The sequence below is a fragment of the Corvus moneduloides genome, chromosome 3 (genome assembly GCF_009650955.1).
Source record: "Corvus moneduloides isolate bCorMon1 chromosome 3, bCorMon1.pri, whole genome shotgun sequence".
Classification (NCBI taxonomy): Eukaryota; Metazoa; Chordata; class Aves; order Passeriformes; family Corvidae; genus Corvus; species Corvus moneduloides.
Window position 1 is genome coordinate 1,318,325 of NC_045478.1, and position 17,833 is coordinate 1,336,157.

At 55.0% G+C, this 17,833-nt stretch overlaps 2 protein-coding genes across 9 annotated transcripts in view; one reads left to right on the top strand and one right to left on the bottom strand.

Annotated features, from left to right (window-relative positions):
• The window catches only part of PTK2B (protein tyrosine kinase 2 beta), a 52,477-nt gene extending 37,978 nt beyond the window's left edge, over positions 1–14,499 (top strand). For 2 of the 5 annotated variants that reach the window (XM_032103317.1, XM_032103319.1), the window contains 13 exons: positions 861–961; positions 1,050–1,139; positions 2,098–2,302; positions 3,417–3,525; positions 3,617–3,682; positions 4,445–4,570; positions 7,421–7,567; positions 10,056–10,091; positions 10,393–10,420; positions 10,709–10,755; positions 12,051–12,194; positions 13,422–13,502; positions 13,590–14,499. In XM_032103317.1, the coding sequence (XP_031959208.1) occupies positions 861–961; positions 1,050–1,139; positions 2,098–2,302; positions 3,417–3,525; positions 3,617–3,682; positions 4,445–4,570; positions 7,421–7,567; positions 10,056–10,091; positions 10,393–10,420; positions 10,709–10,755; positions 12,051–12,194; positions 13,422–13,502; positions 13,590–13,805 (1,396 nt within the window). In that variant the 3' untranslated portion in view covers positions 13,806–14,499. The remainder of the gene's footprint in view (positions 1–860; positions 962–1,049; positions 1,140–2,097; positions 2,303–3,416; positions 3,526–3,616; positions 3,683–4,444; positions 4,571–7,420; positions 7,568–10,055; positions 10,092–10,392; positions 10,421–10,708; positions 10,756–12,050; positions 12,195–13,421; positions 13,503–13,589) is intronic. The other 3 variants (XM_032103320.1, XM_032103321.1, XM_032103318.1) reach the window with 2 other exon arrangements.
• Positions 14,485–17,833, bottom strand: part of CHRNA2 (cholinergic receptor nicotinic alpha 2 subunit) — an 18,144-nt gene continuing 14,795 nt past the window's right edge. For 2 of the 4 annotated variants that reach the window (XM_032103334.1, XM_032103336.1), the window contains one exon: positions 16,476–17,315. In XM_032103334.1, the coding sequence (XP_031959225.1) occupies positions 17,190–17,315 (126 nt within the window). In that variant the 3' untranslated portion in view covers positions 16,476–17,189. Of the gene's footprint in view, positions 15,876–16,475; positions 17,316–17,833 lie in introns of those variants that run through there. The other 2 variants (XR_004239063.1, XR_004239064.1) reach the window with 2 other exon arrangements.

Here is a 17,833-nt window from a genome sequence, read left to right on the forward strand (position 1 = left end):
TCTCCTTCCCACTTCCATCCCATCCCCATCCCATCCCCGTCCCGTCCCCATCCCTTTTCCATCCCCGTCCCCAATCCCGTCCCCATCCTCATCCCCATCCCATCCCATCCCTTCCCCATCCTTTCTCCATCTATCCCCATCCCTTCCCCATCCCATCTCCATCCCGTCTCCTTCCCACTTCCATCCTATTCCTTCTCAATCCCATCCCAATCCCCATCCCCATCCCAATCCCATCCCTATCCCATTCCATCTCTTCCCCCTCCTTTCTTCATCCATCCCCATCCCCATCCCAATTCCAATCCCATCCCCATCCCTTTTCCATCCCATCCCCAATCATCTCCATCCTGTCCCCATCCCATCTCCGTCTCCATCTCCGTCTCCATCTCCGTCTCCATCTCCGTCTCCATCTCCGTCTCCATCTCCGTCTCCATCTCCGTCTCCTTCCCTTTTCCTTCCCTTTTCCTTCCCTTTTCCTTCCCTTTTCCATCCCTTTTCCATCCCTTTTCCATCCCTTTTCCATCCCTTTTCCATCCCTTTTCCATCCCTTTCCTTCCCTTTTCCATCCCCTCTCCATCCCCTCTCCATCCCATCATTCCAGCATGTTCCCATCCCATCATCCCAGCGTGTTCCCTTCCCATCCCATCTCATCCCATCCCATCCCATCCCTTCCCCATCCTTTCTCCATCTCCATCCCCATCCCTTCCCCATCCTGTCCCCATCCCTTTTCCATCCCATCCCATCCCGTCTCAATCCCGTCCCCATCCCATCCCATCCCATCCCATCCCATCCCATCCCGTCTCCATCCCATCTCCATCCCACCCCCATCCCATCTCCCAATCCAAGGATTTCTGGCCCTGCAGGGACATCGCCGTGAGGAACATCCTGGTGGCCTCTCCGGAATGTGTCAAACTGGGAGACTTCGGCCTCTCCCGCTACATCGAGGACGAGGAATATTACAAAGGTAGGATCCTGTGGGATCGGGGCTCCCATGGATTTCTCCGGATGGTGGGAAGGGGGCGGAGATCTGGATCATTCCTGGATCATTCCAGCTTCCGTCACCCGCCTCCCCATCAAGTGGATGGCGCCGGAATCCATCAACTTCCGACGCTTCACCACGGCCAGCGACGTCTGGATGTTCGGTGCGTGCTGGGATCGGGATTGAGCGGGATCCGGGGATTCATCCACTTCCCATGGCATTGAGGGGATCCTGGGATTTATCCACTTCCCATGGCATGGATGGGATCCTGGGATTTATCCACTTCCCATGGCATGGAGCGGGATTCTGGGATTTATCCACTTCCCATGGCATGGATGGGATCCTGGGATTTATCCACTTCCCATGGCATGGAGCGGGATTCTGGGATTTATCCACTTCCCATGGCATGGATGGGATCCTGGGATTTATCCACTTCCCATGGCATGGAGCAGGATTCTGGGATTTATCCACTTCCCATGGCGTGGATGGGATCCCGGGATTTATCCACTTCCCATGGCATGGAGCGGGATTCTGGGATTTATCCTCTTCCCATGGCATGGATGGGATCCCGGGATTTATCCACTTCCCATGGCATGGATGGGATCCCGGGATTTATCCACTTCCCATGGCGTGGAGTGGATTCTGGGATTTATCCACTTCCCATGGCATGGATGGGATCCCGGGATTTATCCACTTCCCATGGCATGGATGGGATCCCAGGATTCATCCACTTCCCATGGCATTGAGCAGGATCCTTGGATTCACCTGATTCCCATGGCACAAGGCACAAGGACAAATCCCGCTCCGGAATGCCCGATTATCCCAACTTTTTCCCTGCGAGAAGCCATCCTAGGGAAGGGCTTCCCTTCACCCATCGTTAGGTGCTTCCTCCTCCTGGGATTTTGGGATGAACTCTTCCCACTCCAAGTATCCACCCCCTTCCCATCCGCCCATCCCTAAATTCCCGATCCCCAGCCCCTCTGCGCTTCCCACTCAGGAATCCGGAATCCCAAGCAGCCGAGTGTCCCACCACAAAGCGCAGCCACATCCCAAAAAACCCCGGGAAGTGGCCGATTCCCGGGAATTCCCACGGTTGGAGGTTGTCCTGGTTTCTCCGGCAGCCGTGTGCATGTGGGAGATCCTGAGCTACGGGAAGCAGCCGTTCTTCTGGCTGGAAAACAAGGATGTGATCGGAGTCCTGGAAAAGGGGGATCGGCTTCCCAAACCTGACCTGTGCCCGCCCGTCCTCTACACCCTCATGACGCGGTGCTGGGATTACGATCCCGGAGAAAGGCCCAAATTCCAGGAGCTGGTTTGCAGCCTGAGGTGAGCTGGGAATGCTGGAGGATCCATGGAGGGGTGGGAATGTGAGGGAAAAAGCTGGGAAAGGCTTTGGATTGGGAATTTTTCTGGAAAAGTCTGGGTTTGGAGGAGCATCAGAGACCCTTTGGAGACCTTTTCCAGGAAATCAGAACACTCCCATTCCAAAGGGTCTCCAGAGGGTCTCCAAGGCTTCTCCAAGCCCAAATTCCAGGAGCTGCTTTGCAGCCTGAGGTGAGCTGGGAATGCTGGAAAATCCCTGGAAGGATGGGAATGTGAGGGGAGAAAGCAGGGAAAGGCTTTGGATCGGGAGTTTTTCTGGAAAAGTCTGGGTTTGGAGGATCAGAGACCCTTTGGAGACCCTTTGGAGACCCTTTGAGGACCTTTTCCTTGGAATCAGAACACTCCCATTCCAAAGGGTCTCCAGAGGGTCTCCAAGGGGTCTCCAAGGTTCCTCCAAGCCCAAATTCCAGGAGCTGCTTTGCAGCCTGAGGTGAGCTGGGAATGCTGGAGGATCCATGGAGGGGAGGGATTGTGAGGAAAAAGGCTGGGAAAGGCTTTGGATTGGGAGTTTTTCTGGAAAAGTCTGGGTTTGGAGGATCAGAGACCCTTTGGAGACCCTTTGGAGACCCTTTGAGGACCTTTTCCTTGGAATCAGAACGCTCCCATTCCAAAGGGTCTCCAAAGGGTCTCCAAAGGGTCTCCAAGACTCCTCCAAGCCCAAATTCCAGGAGCTGCTTTGCAGCCTGAGGTGAGCTGGGAATGCTGGAGGATCCATGGAGGGGTGGGAATGTGGTGGAAAAATCTGGGAAAGGCTTTGGATCGGGAGTTTTTCTGGAAAAGTCTGGGTTTGGAGGAGCATCAGAGACCCTTTGGAGCCCCTTTGGAAAGGCATGGGATGGAAGGGCTCTGCTTCCCAGGAAAGGGAATTACCGGGAATTCTGCTCCCACATTTCACCGGGATCAGCCGTGGGAATTCTGGTGTCCTCCCGCTCCCATCCCTCCCTGCTCCCTCGTGTTTTCCGTGGCTCATCCAGCGCCATCCCGACTCTGCAGGGATGTGGGAAAGGTGGGAATTCCCGATGCCGGGATTGTCACCTCGGTGTCCCCTTCCCTGCAGTGACATTTACCTGATGGAGAAGGAGCTGGCCAAGGAGCAGGAGAGGAACAACCGGCACCGACCTCCCAAAATCCTGGAGCCGCCGGCATTCCAGGAGCCGCCTCCGAAGGTTGGGATGGGGCAGAGCCCTCAACGGGACGCAGAGGTGGGATTTCCCGGATTGCGTCCGGAGGAATTCCCACCTTTTCCCATTCCCACAGCCCAGCAGGCCCATGTACAAGCCACCATCCCAGAATAACCTCCTGGCTCCCAAGCTGCATTTCCAGGTGAGAATTCCAGGGGCCGGAGAATCCCACAGGGATCTGGGCAAGGGGGTGAGGATGGCAGGGCTCGGGAATCTCGTGGATTTTGGGATCTGAGGTGCTCCACGTCACCACGGAGCGCCACCATTCCAGCGGGACGCGGCAGCGCTCGGAGCAATTCCAGCTCCGGCTTTTGTCCGTCGGGGAATCCCGGAGTCGTTGAGGTTGGAAAAGCTCTCGGAGCCCGTGGAGTCCGAGCATTCCCAGCACTGCCAAGGCCACCCCTGATCCATGTCCCCCCACCCCCAAATCCATAGGGATTTCAATCCATCCAGGAATGGGGATTCATCCACCACTGCCCAGGGCCGGATGAACTTTTCCAGGCAGGAATTGTTCCCAATATTCCATAAACTTCCCCCGGCGCAGCCATTCCCTCATCCCATCCCTCATTCCCTGGGAACAAATCCCGATCCCACCTGGCTCCACCTTCCTGGCCGGGAATTCCAGAGGGAATTTCCCTCCTTTACTCCAGGCTGAGCTTTCCCAGCTCTCTCAGCCATTCCCGATTTCTCCGGGATCAGCTTCCAAAGCTCTTTGGATGCTCGAAGGAGCCAAATATTCCAAGCCCATTTTTCGGGCGAGGCCGATCCCGATCCGGGATGGCTCCCAGCGCAATTCCCGCTCTTCCCGTGCTCCCGCTCCGTCCGTGTGTCCGCGCTAACCCTTTCCATGGGCTTCTCTTGTGCCTGCGCCGCTGCCGCTGCCGCGCCATTCCCGCATTCCCAGGTTCCGGAGGGGCTCTGTGCCAGCTCTCCCACCCTCGCCAGCCCCGCCGAGTACCAGAGTCCGGCAAATTCCCGGCGCACTCCGCCTCCCAGCCGGCACAACGTCTTCAAGCGCCACAGCATGAGGGTAAGCCCGGAATTCCCGGCGGGATTCGGCATCCAGAGGGCTTCCCAATCCTCAGGAATGGTCCCGTTGGGATCCGCTTCCCGCTGCCGCTTCCCGCTGCCGCTTCCCGCTGCGTCTGGCTCCGTGTTGCTCCCGTTGGATCTGTTGGATGCCGTGGGAGGCTCAAGTGCCGTTCCCTATGGAAAGATCAATCTTCGGGATGTCTCCATGATCGTTTTCCCCCCCGCGTCCTGGGTTTTGTGGGATGAGCCACCGGCGCGGCCTTCCCAAAAATGAGCAGGGAATGGGTGGCTGCTGCTCCTCGGGAATTTCGGGCAACTCCTCAGGCTCCGTGTTGGGATCCCACCTGAGATTCCAGAGGGAGATTTCTCCAGCTGGAGCTTGGTGGTTGGAATCCCAAAATGGCTGCTGGCAGTTGGGATGCTCCGAGTGGTGCGCTGGGAATGCCGCGGTGCCGAGCGCGTCTGTCCCGACGGGATGAGCCGCTTCCCACGGTGCTGGAATGTGCTCGTGGGAGACGTGGCTGCCTTTCCTTGCTGGAAATCCAATTTCCCCCTTTTTTCCCGCCCTTTTCTCCCCCCCTTTTTTTCCCGCCCTTTTTTCCCCCCTTTTTTCCCTCCCTTTTTCCCTCCCTTTCCCCTCCCCTTTTTCCCCCCCTTTATTCCCCCCCTTTTTCCCCCTTCTTTCCCCCCCCTTTTTCCCCCCCTTTTTCCCCCCCTTTTTCCCCCCCTTTTCCCCGCTCTTTTCCCCCCCCTTTTCCCCCCCTTTTTCCCCCTCTTTTTCCCCCTCTTTTCCCCCCCTTTTTCCCCCTCTTTTTCCCCCTCTTTTTCCCCCTCTTTTTCCCCCTCTTTTTCCCCTCTTTTTCCCCCTCTTTTTCCCCCTCTTTTTCCCCCTCTTTTTCCCCTCTTTTTCCCCCTCTTTTTCCCCCTCTTTTTCCCCCTCTTTTTCCCCCTCTTTTTCCCCCTCTTTTTCCCCCTCTTTTTCCCCTCTTTTTTCCCTCTTTTCCCCCCCTTCCCCCCCCTTTTTCCCCCTTTTTTTCTCCCTTTTTTCCCCCCCTTTTTCCCTTCTTTTTTTCCCTTCTTTTTTTTCCCTTCTTTTTTTCCCTTCTTTTTTCCCTTCTTTTTTTCCCTTCTTTTTTTCCCTTCTTTTTTTTCCCTTCTTTTTTTTTCCCTTCTTTTTTTCCCTTCTTTTTTCCCTTCTTTTTTTCCCTTCTTTTTTTCCCTTCTTTTTTTACCTTCTTTTTTTCCCTTCTTTTTTTCCCTTCTTTTTTTCCCTTCTTTTTTTCCCTTCTTTTTTTCCCTTCTTTTTTTCCCTTCTTTTTTTCCCCCCCTTTTCCCCCCTCTTTTTCCCCCCTCTTTTCCCCCCCCTTTTCCCCCTCTTCCCCCCCCTTTTTTCCCCTTTTTCCCCTTTTTTTCCCCTTTTTCCCCCTTTTTTCCCCTTTTCCCCCCTTTTTCCCCTTTTCCCCCCTTTTTCCCCTTTTCCCCTTTTTTTCCCCCTCTTTTTCCCCCTCTTTTTCCCCCCTTTTTCCCCCCTTTTTCCCCCCTTTTTCCCCCCTTTTTCCCCCTTTTTCCCCCCTTTTCCCCCCTTTTTCCCCCCTCTTTTCCCCGCCTCTTTTCCCCCCTCTTTTTCCCCCTCTTTTTCCCCCCCCTTTTCCCCCTCTTTCCCCCCCTTTTTCCCCTTTTTTCCCCCTTTTCCCCCCTTTTTCCCCCCTTTTTCCCCCCTTTTTCCCCCCTTTTTCCCCCTTTTTCCCCCCTTTTTCCCCCATTTTCCCCCATTTTCCCCAATTTTCCCCCATTTCCCCCTTTTTCCCCCTTTTTCCCCCATTTTCCCCATTTTCCCCATTTTCCCCCTTTTTCCCCCTTTTTCCCCCTTTTTCCCCCTTTTTCCCCATCTCCCTCCTTTTCCCCTCTTTTTCCCCCTTTTTTCCCCCTTTTTTCCCCCCTTTTTCCCTTCTTTTTTTTCCCTTCTTTTTTTTCCCTTCTTTTTTTTCCCTTCTTTTTTTCCCTTCTTTTTTTCCCTTCTTTTTTTCCCTTCTTTTTTTCCCTTCTTTTTTTCCCTCCTTTTTTCCCTTCTTTTTTTCCCTTCTTTTTTTCCCCCCTCTTTTTCCCCCCTCTTTTTCCCCTCTTTCCCCCCCTTTTTTCCCCCTCTTTCCCCCCTTTTTCCCCCCCTTTTTCCCCCCCTTTTCCCCACCCTTTTTCCCCTTTTCCCTCCCCTTTTCCCACCCTTTTTTTCCCTTTTTTCCTCTCCTTTTCCCTACCCTTTTCTCCCCCTTTTCCCCCCCTTTTCCCCCCCTTTTCCCCCCCTTTTCCCTTCTTTTTTTTCCCCCCCTTTTTCCCCCCTTTTTCCCCCCTTTTTCCCCCTTTTTCCCCCCTTTTTCCCCCCTTTTTCCCCCTCTTTTTCCCCCTCTTTTTCCCCCTTTTTCCCCCCTCTTTTTCCCCCTTTTTCCCCCCCTTTTCCCCCCCTTTCCCCCCCTTTTTCCCCCCCTTTTTCCAGTCTTTTTTTTCCCTTCTTTTTCTTCCCTTCTTTTTTTTCCCTTCTTTTTTTTCCCTTCTTTTTTTTCCCTTCTTTTTTTTCCCTTCTTTTTTTTCCCTTCTTTTTTTCCCTTCTTTTTTTCCCTTCTTTTTTTCCCTTCTTTTTTTCCCCCCCTTTTCCCCCCTCTTTCTTCCCCCCTCTTTCTTCCCCCCCTTTCACCCTTTTTGCTCCTTTATCCCAAATTTTCCCCCTTTCTGTTGGAATCTCGCGGCTGTCGTGCCCTGGCACACAGCTGGCACTTACAGAGCGGGAATCCGGCTCCTGAAATGTTTGGGAATTCTGTCCCCTGATCCCTCCCCGTGTTCTCCCGGAATCCAGGAGGAAGATTTCCTGCGGCCCAGCAGCCGGGAAGAGGCGCAGCAGCTGCTGGAGCTGGAGCGGCTCCGGGTGGAGCAGGCGATGGAGAGGCAGCAGAAGGAGATGCTGGAGGACGATCGGTGGCTGCGGCAGGAGGTGAAGAGCCTGGTGAGTGATCCCGGGATCCCGGACCCTCGGGAATCGCCGAGCATGGAATGGTTGGGTGGGAATGGAGCTTCAAGCCCATCCCATTCCAAGGCCGGCGCCTCCCCCAGTGATCCCAGGTGGATCCAGCCTTTCCTTGGGCACTGCCAGGGATCCGGCCATTCCCTGGGAATTCCAGCCCAGCCGGGAATTCCTTCCCAAGATCCCAGCCCGAGCTCCCCTTTCCCACTGGAAAGCCATTCCCTGCCTCCTGCCCCTCCAACCCTTTCCCAAATCCCAGCTCTCCTGGAGCCCCTTTAGGCTTGGGAAGGAGCTCCAAGGATTCCCTGGATCCTTCCCTTCTCCACTGAACATTCCCAGCTCTCCCAGCTTGCCATTGGATCCAGCCCCAGCCCGACTCCTCTGCGGGAAGGAATTCCGGCCTCCAGGCCCTTCCCTGGGAATCTCGGCACTCCAGGAAGGCTCTCCCTTCCCTTTCCCATCCCCGACTTCCAGAAAAAACCCCTGGCCATGGATTCGGAGCCTCCTGCATCCCACAATCCCGGAATGCTTTGGCTGGGATCCACGCAGCTTCAATCCCATCCCATTCCAAGGCCGGCACCTCCCCCGATGATCCCAGGCTGCTCCAGCCTTTCCTTGGGCACTGCCAGGGATCCAGGGGCAGCCCCAGCTTCTCTGGGAATTCCATCCCCACCCTCCCAGGGGAGAAGGAGGTTGGAAGAACCGTTCCTGGCTGGAAAATCCCAGTTTTCCATGGAGAAATGGCTCCTCCACCAACCAAACCTTTTGCATCCCTTTATTTTCCATCCCCATCAAATCCCCTCGGAGCTGCTCCACGTCCAAAGGAATGTTTGGAATTTTTGGCAATTTTAAGACACTTTCAGTCGCATCTGAATTAATTCTTCAAATAATTTTGGACTCGGGATTGTGATCAAGCAAATTCCTGGGCAGAATTCCCCTTCTCATCCCACATTCCTGGGTCCCGCACTATTCCCTTCCAAGGAAATGTTCCATGAGTCTCCCAGAAATTAGACGCCCTTTTTTCCCCTTTTCCCCCCCATTTTTCCTCATTTTTTTCCCCAATTTCCCTCCCTTTTTCCATTTTTTCCCCTTTATTTCCCCCTTTCCCCCTTATTCCCCCTTTTTCCCTCATTTGCCCCCTTTTCCTCCATATTTTCCCTCCGTATTTTCCCTCCGTATTTCCCCTCCGTATTTCCCCTCCGTATTTTCCCTCCGTATTTTCCCCTCCGTATTTTCCCCTCCGTATTTTCCCCTCCGTTTTTCCCCTCCGTTTTTCCCCTCCGTTTTTCCCCTCCGTTTTTCCCCTCCGTTTTTCCCCTCCTTTTTTCCCCTCCTTTTTTCCCCTCCTTTTTTCCCCTCCTTTTTTCCCCTCCTTTTTTCCCCTCCTTTTTTCCCCTCCTTTTTTCCCCTCCTTTTTTCCCCTCCTTTTTTCCCCTCCTTTTTTCCCCTCCTTTTTTTCCCCTCCTTTTTTCCCCTCCTTTTTTCCCCTCCTTTTTTCCCCTCCTTTTTTCCCCTCCTTTTTTCCCCTCCTTTTTTCCCCTCCTTTTTTCCCCTCCTTTTTTCCCCTCCTTTTTTCCCCTCCTTTTTTCCCCTCCTTTTTTCCCCTCCTTTTTTCCCCTCCTTTTTTCCCCTCCTTTTTTTCCCCTCCTTTTTTCCCCTCCTTTTTTCCCCTCCTTTTTTCCCCTCCTTTTTTCCCCTCCTTTTTTCCCCTCCTTTTTTCCCCTCCTTTTTTCCCCTCCTTTTTTCCCCTCCTTTTTTCCCCTCCTTTTTTCCCCTCCTTTTTTCCCCTCCTTTTTTCCCCTCCTTTTTTCCCCTCCTTTTTTCCCCTCCTTTTTTCCCCTCCTTTTTTCCCCTCCTTTTTTCCCCTCCTTTTTTCCCCTCCTTTTTTCCCCTCCTTTTTTCCCCTCCTTTTTTCCCCTCCTTTTTTCCCCTCCTTTTTTCCCCTCCTTTTTTCCCCTCCTTTTTTCCCCTCCTTTTTTCCCCTCCTTTTTTCCCCTCCTTTTTTCCCCTCCTTTTTTCCCCTCCTTTTTTCCCCTTCTTTTTTTCCCCTCCTTTTTTCCCCTCCTTTTTCCCCCTCCTTTTTTTCCCTTCTTTTTTTTCCCCTCCTTTTTTCCCCTCCTTTTTTCCCCGCCTTTTTTCCCCTCACAGAAGGTTTTCCCGCCTTTTTTTCCCGCCTTTTTTCCTGCTTTTTTTCCCGCCTTTTTTCCCCTCCTTTTTTCCCCTCCTTTTTTCCCTCCTTTTTTCCCCTCCTTTTTTCCCCTCCTTTTTTCCCCTCCTTTTTTCCCCTCCTTTTTTCCCCTCCTTTTTTCCCCTCCTTTTTTCCTCTTTTTTCCTCCTTTTTCTCTTTTCCCCCTTTTTTCCCCCCTTTTTTTCCCCACTTTTTTCCCCCCCCTTTTTCCCCCCCTTTCCCTTTTTCCCTCTTTCCCCCCCTTTTCCCCATGCCTCACACCAGCTTTTCCCCCTTTTCCAGGACCCCACGGTGTTCATGAACAACAACATTCCTCCGGTGAGCGATTCCAGTGATCCCTGGAAAATCCAGGTCGGGGTGGTTTTGGGTCCACCCCCTTTTTTTTGGGGGGGAATAACTGGAGCTCCTCATTCCCTTTCCCATGGCTGGCTGATAAATATTTATTTATTCATTTATTTATTTGGGATAATTAACCTGAAATCGGGAGATCCTGGGAGGGCTGGATCCTGGGAATCCTTCCCAATGCTCCAGGAGGGAATGACGACGCCTCCTCGCTCTTCCCTCCCTCCCTCCTGGATTTGGGACCCCTAATTCCCGATTTTTTTTCCCACCTCCACAGCTGCTGCCGGAGAAGGAGACGGATTACAGTGAGTTCCCGGTGATTCCCACCCTGGAATTCCCACTTTGGGCTGCTGGGAGCCTCGGGAATGTTTCCCTGGATGCTCCAGGAGTGAAATCCCACATCCCAGGGGGGCACCTTTAGGGGAGGGGCTGCTTCTCCTGGCCATGGGAATGGGATCCCGTGGGAAGCTGGGATGGGGCAGGGAGGCTGAGGGAGGGGATGTGGCACAGATCCCGTGGATCCTTCGGCATTCCCGCATTTCCGTGGGATCCGCTGGAATGATTTTCCTGCTTTTTCCTTGCTCCTGGTGCAGCGCAATTCACGGGGCCCCCCCAAAAACCTCCAAGACTTGGGGCTCAGGTAAGACCCGGGATGGCTCCTGAACCTCCTTTTCCGCCTCTGGAATCCACGGGATGGGAATTTTCCTGCTCTTCCCAGCTCCAAAGGGGTCAGACAGACCCAGCAGGATCGGGATCATGGCCGGGAAGTGGGTGGGACTGACTGGGACTTCCCAAAGAATTCCAGAATGGTTTGGGTGGGAAGGGACCTTAAAGCTCATCCCAGGAACCCCTCTCAGAATCCCAGGATGCTCCAACGTTTCCTTGGACACTCCCAGGGATCCAGGGGCAGCCAGGGATTCCCTGGGAATTCCAGTGCAGCCGGGAATTCCTTCCCAAGATCCCAGCCCCAGCTCCCCTTTCCCAGGGAAATCCCTCCATTCCCGCCTCTCCCAGCCTGCCATTGGATCCAGCCCCATCCCGACTCCTCTGCGGGAAGGAATTCCGGCCTCCAGGCCCTTCCCTGGGAATCTCGGCACTCCAGGAAGGCTCTCCCTTCCCTTGCCCATCCCCGACTTCCAGAAAAACCCGTGGCCATGGATTCGGAGCCTCCTGCATCCCACAATCCCGGAATGCTTTGGCTGGGATCCACGCAGCTTCAATCCCATCCCATTCCAAGGCCGGCACCTCCCCCGATGATCCCAGGCTGCTCCAGCCTTTCCCTGGACACTCCCAGGGATCCGGCCATTCCCTGGGAATTCCAGCCCAGCCGGGAATTCCTTCCCAAGATCCCAGCCCGAGCTCCCCTTTCCCACTGGGAAGCCATTCCCCGCCTCCTGCCCCTCCAGCCTTTATCCCAAATCCCAGCTCTCCTGGAGCCCCTTTAGGCTCGGGAAGTGGCTCCAAGGATTCCCTGGATCCTTCCCTTCTCCAGCTGAACATTCCCAGCTCTCTCAGCCTGGGATTGGATCCATCCCCACCCCAACTCCTCTCTGGGACAGAATTTAGGGAACGAGGGGCTTCCCTGGGAATCTCAGCATTCCAGGAAGGGTCTCCTTTCCCTTTTCCTCCCTTTTCCATCCCCGACGTCCATAAAAATCCCTTGGGATGGATTCTGCATTTCCTGGATCCCAGAATCCTGGAATGCTTTGGATGGGAAGGGACCTTCCATCCCATCCCATCCCATCCCATCCCATCCCATCCCATCCCATCCCATGAGCAGGGAATTCCCCTATCCCAGGTTGCTCCAAGGCCGATCCAACCTTTCCTTGGCCACTTCCAGGGATGGGAACACCACACCCTTCGCAGACAGATGTCGCTCTTTCCCTGTTTTTCCCGGGATCCGTCTGATCCCGCCGTATCCCTGTTCCCTGGCAGTCCATCCAGCCAGCGCCCACGGCCAACCTGGACCGCACGGATGATCCCGTGTACGGGAATGTCATGGATCTGGTCCGGGCTGTGCTGCAGCTGAAGAACGAGATCAGCCTCGTGCCTCCCGACGGATACATCCTGGTGGTCAAGGTAGGGATGGGATAACCTCTGGAATTCGATGGGAGATGGGAGTGGGAGGTGGGAAGGAGACTCCTGAGTGGTTCCCACCAAGTGTCCTTCTTGGGAAGGGCTTGTGTCCATGGGAGGGAGCAATTCCCACATTTCCAGCTGCTCCGTTGGAGCCTTGGATCAATGGTGGGAGCAATTCCAGCATTCCCAGTTCCTCCATTGAGATCCTTGGATCAATGGTGGGAGCAATTCCAGCATTCCCAGCTCCTCCACTGAGATCCTTGGATCAATGGTGGGAGCAATTCCAGCATTCCCAGTTCCTCCATTGGATCCATGGATCAATGGTGGGAGCAATTCCAGCATTCCCAGCTCCTCCTTTGGATCCATGGATCAATGGTGGGAGCAATTCCAGCATTCCCAATTCCTCCTTTGGATCCATGGATCAATGGTGGGAGCAATTCCAGCATTCCCAGCTCCTCCGTTGGATCCATGGATCAATGGTGGGAGCAATTCCAGCATTCCCAGTTCCTCCATTGGATCCATGGATCAATGGTGGGAGCAATTCCAGCATTCCCAGCTCCTCCTTTGGATCCTTGGATCAATGGTGGGAGCAATTCCGGCATTTCCTGCTGCTCCTTGAGATCCTTGGATCAATGGTGGGAGCAATTCCAGCATTCCCAGTTCCTCCATTGGATCCATGGATCAATGGTGGGAGCAATTCCAGCATTCCCAGCTCCTCCTTTGGATCCTTGGATCAATGGTGGGAGCAATTCCGGCATTTCCTGCTGCTCCTTGAGATCCTTGGATCAATGGTGGGAGCAATTCCAGCATTCCCAGCTCCTCCATTGAGATCCTTGGATCAATGGTGGGAGCAATTCCAGCATTCCCAGTTCCTCCATTGAGATCCTTGGATCAATGGTGGGAGCAATTCCAGCATTCCCAGTTCCTCTATTGGTCCTTGGATCAATGGTGGGAGCAATTCCAGCATTCCCAGCTCCTCCATTGGATCCTTGGATCAATGGTGGGAGCGATTCCAGCATTCCCAGTTCCTCCATTGGATCCATTGATCAGTGGTGGGAGCAATTTCGGCATTCCCAGCTCCTCCATTGGATCCTTGGATCCACAGCTGGAGATTCTCCCACCACTCCCCTCTCCCGAATGGAATCCTCCCCTCAGCCACCCAAACAATTCCCACTGGGAAGCACCTGGATCCATCCCTGGATCCATCCCAACCCTTCCTTCCCGCAGAACATCGGCCTTTCCCTACGGAAGCTGATCGGGAGCGTCGACGAGATCCTTCCCAACCTTCCGTCCACTTCCCGCACCGAGGTAGGAGCGGGAATGGCAGGAACGGGGCGGGGTGTGGGGTGACATTCCGGCCGGATCCCGGTCTGAATTCCCGAAAATCCCACCCAGATCGAGGGCACCCAGAAGCTGCTCAACAAGGACTTGGCCAACCTCATCAGCAAGATGCGCCTGGCGCAGCAGAATTCCGGCACTTCCCTGAGCACGGAATTCCAGCGGCAGATGCTGACGGCTTCCCACGCCCTGGCCGTGGACGCCAAGAACCTCCTGGATGCCGTGGATCAGGCCAAGCTCCAGGCCAACCTGGCGAAGCCGTGCTTGGAATGAGGGAAAGGCCGGAGCGATGCCGGTGGATCCGGGAGGAGTCGGCTTTTGTGTGTCTCCCGCGGTTTTCCCGCTCTCCCTCTTCCCGCTCCTCCTGCAGCCGCTCGTGTCTGTAAGTGTCTCGTTGCTCTTCGGAAGACGGGAGGCATCCGGTGGGTTTTTTCCCTGGAAAAGGGCTTGGGGAGGGATCCGGCCGTGCCAGGGGCGGATGAAGATTCCTCCGGCTCGGCGGCTTCCCGGCTGCCGGCGTATCCATGGATCCATCCTCCAAGCACGGACGGCCGCGGGCGGCACGGCGGGACAGGGACCTGGAGCGTGCCGGGAGCCGAGGGTACGGATTTTGGGGGAGCTGGAATTCCCGTGGGAGCGGTGTCCGCAGGGAGCGTCGGCGTTTTCCTTGCACATTGTATAGAAGAGTTTATTTAATGACGGGAAGCGGGAGCCGCTTCCGGAGCCTGCGGAATCCAGGGAGGGATTGGGCCCCCCACGGATCGCGGCCTTGGGGGACACAAACCTGGAGAACGGTGCCTCTTCCAGCTGCGTTTTTCCCGAGTTTTGTGTAAGCGCCGCCGGCAAAACCGCGGCTCCGTCGGGTTTGTGCTTCCGGTTGGGAACCGGGCGGTTCGGGCTTTTCCCCAGCGTTTTTCCCGCAGTTTTCCCAGTTTATTCCGGCTGAGATAAACCATGCGCCAAATCCTGCCGTGGCCTGTCCTTCCTGTCATCCCCCCGCAGTCCTTGGAACTTCCTTGGAAAGAGGAACGGTTGGGATGCTCGGAGCTCCCAGATTTCTCCTTGGGATAGTGGGACTGGAGTCCTGGATTGTGGAATGGGATGAGAATTCCTGCCCCAAAGTGGGGCTTCTCCCAAAAGAGGGGTGGTGGGGTCAAGGCCACACCTGGGGTCATCCCAGATCTTGGGATGGTGGTTCCTCATTCCAAGGATATGGAGGGGCTGGAGCGTGTCCAGGGAAGGGAATGGATTGGGAATGGGGCTGGAGCAGCCGGAGCGGCTGAGAGAGCTGGGAAAGCTCAGCCTGGAAGAAAGGAGGCTCCGGAGGGACCTTTCCCTCTGGAATTCCCTGCCAGGAAGGTGCAGCAAGGTGGGATCGGGATCTGCTCCCAGGGAACGAGGGATGGGATGAGAGGGAACGGCCTCCAGCTGTGCCAGGGGGGGTTTATGGGATATTGGGAATAATTCCTGCCTGGAAAGGGTTTTCCAGCCCTGGCAGTAGTGGATGAATCCCCATTCCTGGATGGATTGAAATCCCTGTGGGTTTGGAGGGACACGGATCAGAGGTGGCCTTGGCAGTGCTGGGAATGCTCGGACGCCGCGGGCTCTGAGAGCTTTCCCAACCTAAATAATTCCATAATTCCCGGATGCTATCCGTGCCTGCTCATCCCCATCCCCCCCCGGAATGCCGCAGCTCCAACTGAACCAGACACGACCTTCCCAGGAGATCCCTCTCCGTGTCCAGGAGCTCCTGGTCTGATCCAGGTTGGACACTCCCCCCACGTGTCCCCGCACCTGATCCCTCTGCCGGCTCCGGAGGCTCCGGAAGCGGCAGGGACACTCTCGGGATGTGCCTGTCCTGCCGTGGCCCCGTTTATTCCGGCTCCTTTCACTCCGGAATGCGCAAAGCGTTCCCTGAAAGCTTCCCGGTCATGCTCCAGGAGGGAAAACGGATCAGGAAAAATCCCGGTGTCTCTCAGGGCATGGAAAAAGGGAGCAGGTGCTCCCGGGAGGGTGGAGGATTTCTGGGATTTCTGGGATTTCTGGGAATTCCAAGCTGGATTGCAGCAGGTGTCAGAGGCAGGGGAGTTGGGATCTGAGTTGGGATGGGGAGCACTGGGATGGATCCAGGAGCGCAGATTCCCGCGGTTCCAGCCAAACCCGGCAGCATCCCGGAGATCCCGGGATCCGTGGGCACCATCCAGGTGGGTTTTCCCATCTGAGCCGCCCCCATTTCCAGGTGGGATGTTCCCATCTCCCTCCCGAGCTCCGGTGTGGGATGGGGTGGGAAGAAGCCGCTTGTTTGGGGGTTGGAGAGGGGCAACACCTGGGCAGAGCAGGGACCTCTTGGGATCATGGGATCATGGGATAGTGGGATCATGTCTGTGTCCCTTCTGCATGGACAATCCAAAGCATTTTCCCTGTCCCACAATCTCCTGGGATCATGGGATTATGGGATCACAGGATGGTGGGATCATGTCCGTGTCCCTTCTGCATGGACAATCCATAGTGTTATCCCTGTCCCACAACTTCCTGGGATTTTGGGATGATGGGATCATGTCTGTGTCCCTTCTGCATGGACAATCTAAAGCGTTATCCCTGTCCCACAGCTTCCTGGGATCATGGGGTTGTGGGATGATGGGATCATGTCTGTGTCCCTTCTGCATGGACAATCTAAAGCGTTATCCCTGTCCCACAGCTTCCTGGGATCATGGGGTTGTGGGATGATGGGATCATGTCTGTGTCCCTTCTGCATGGACAATCCAAAGCGTTATCCCTATCCCACAACCTCCTGGGATCATGGGATGATGGGATACTGGGATCATGGGTTCACAGGATGATGGGATCATGTCCGTGTCCCTTCTGCATGGACAATCCAAAGCGTTATCCCTGTCCCACAAACTCCTGGGATCATGGGATGATGGGATACTGAGATTATGGGATCGCGGGATGATGGGATCATGTCCGTGTCCCTTCTGCATGGACAATCCATAGTGTTATCCCTGTCCCACAACTTCCTGGGATTTTGGGATTGTGGGATCATGGGATTGTGTCTGTGTCTCTTCTGCATGGACAATCCGAAGCATTATCCCTGTCCCACAATCTCCTGGGATCATGGGATGATGGGTTACTGGGATTATGGGATCACGGGATTGTGGGATCATGTCTGTGTCCCTTCTGCATGGACAATCTAAAGCGTTATCCCTGTCCCACAACCTCCTGGGATCATGGGATGATGGGATACTGGGATCATGGGTTCACAGGATGATGGGATCTTGTCCGTGTCCCTTCTGCATGGACCATCCACGGTGTTATCCCTGTCCCACAACTTCCTGGGATTGTGGGATCATGGGATTGTGGGATGATGGGATCATGTCCATATCCCTGCTGTGTGGAGCATCCACAGTGTTATCCCTGTCCCACAACCTCCTGGGATCATGGGATTATGGGATCATGGGATTGTGGGATCATGCCCATATCCCACATCATCCATGGGCCCATCCAGGTGGTCACCACCACCCCCAGACCACCCCTTACCACATCCCTTTCTCCACCCTCCATTCCCATCCGAGGTTTTCCCCAGCTCCACGTCCCCCCAGCGTCCAGCGGGATGCGGTCACCACCATTCCCACCATTCCCACCATTCCCGGCCCCATCCTAGATCATCCCAGCCATGTAGGGCGGCAGGAAGAGCCCCACGGTGCCGAGCAGGCAGACGATGATGAACATCCAGAGGAAGATCCGGTCGATCACCATGGCCACGTACTTCCAGTCTTCCTTCACCTGCCGGTGGAAAAGGGCTGTGAATCCCTCGGGAATCCCTTCCTGGGAATCTCATGGGATTAGGAGAACCACCCAGGGCTTCCTGGGAATCTGCCTCAGGTTGAGGAGACCCCGCGTGGCGTGGGAAAACCTTGGAGTTTTCCAAGAAATCCTGGGGTGGGGGATGGAGGTCTCCAAGGTAGAGCTGATCCCACCAAGGGTTTTCCAAAACCATTTTGGGAGAAGTGGGAATGCGGCCTCTGAGCTGGGTCTCAGGGGTGGAAGAGGGATCTCCAACATTCCCAAGGCCAACGGGAGCCGGAGGAGCCCTTGACTGACTCTGCAGACCAGGAATCTCCCCAGAGGTGGTCATGGATCTTCTCCCTGGTTTTGGGTCCTTAGGAACCAAGAGCGGATCCCAGAACTGACCATTCCTAGTTTTGGGATCTCGGGAACCATTCATGGATCCCAGAACTGCCCTTCCCAGTTTTGGGTCCTCAGGAACCAACCATGGATCCCAGAACTGACCATTCCTAGTT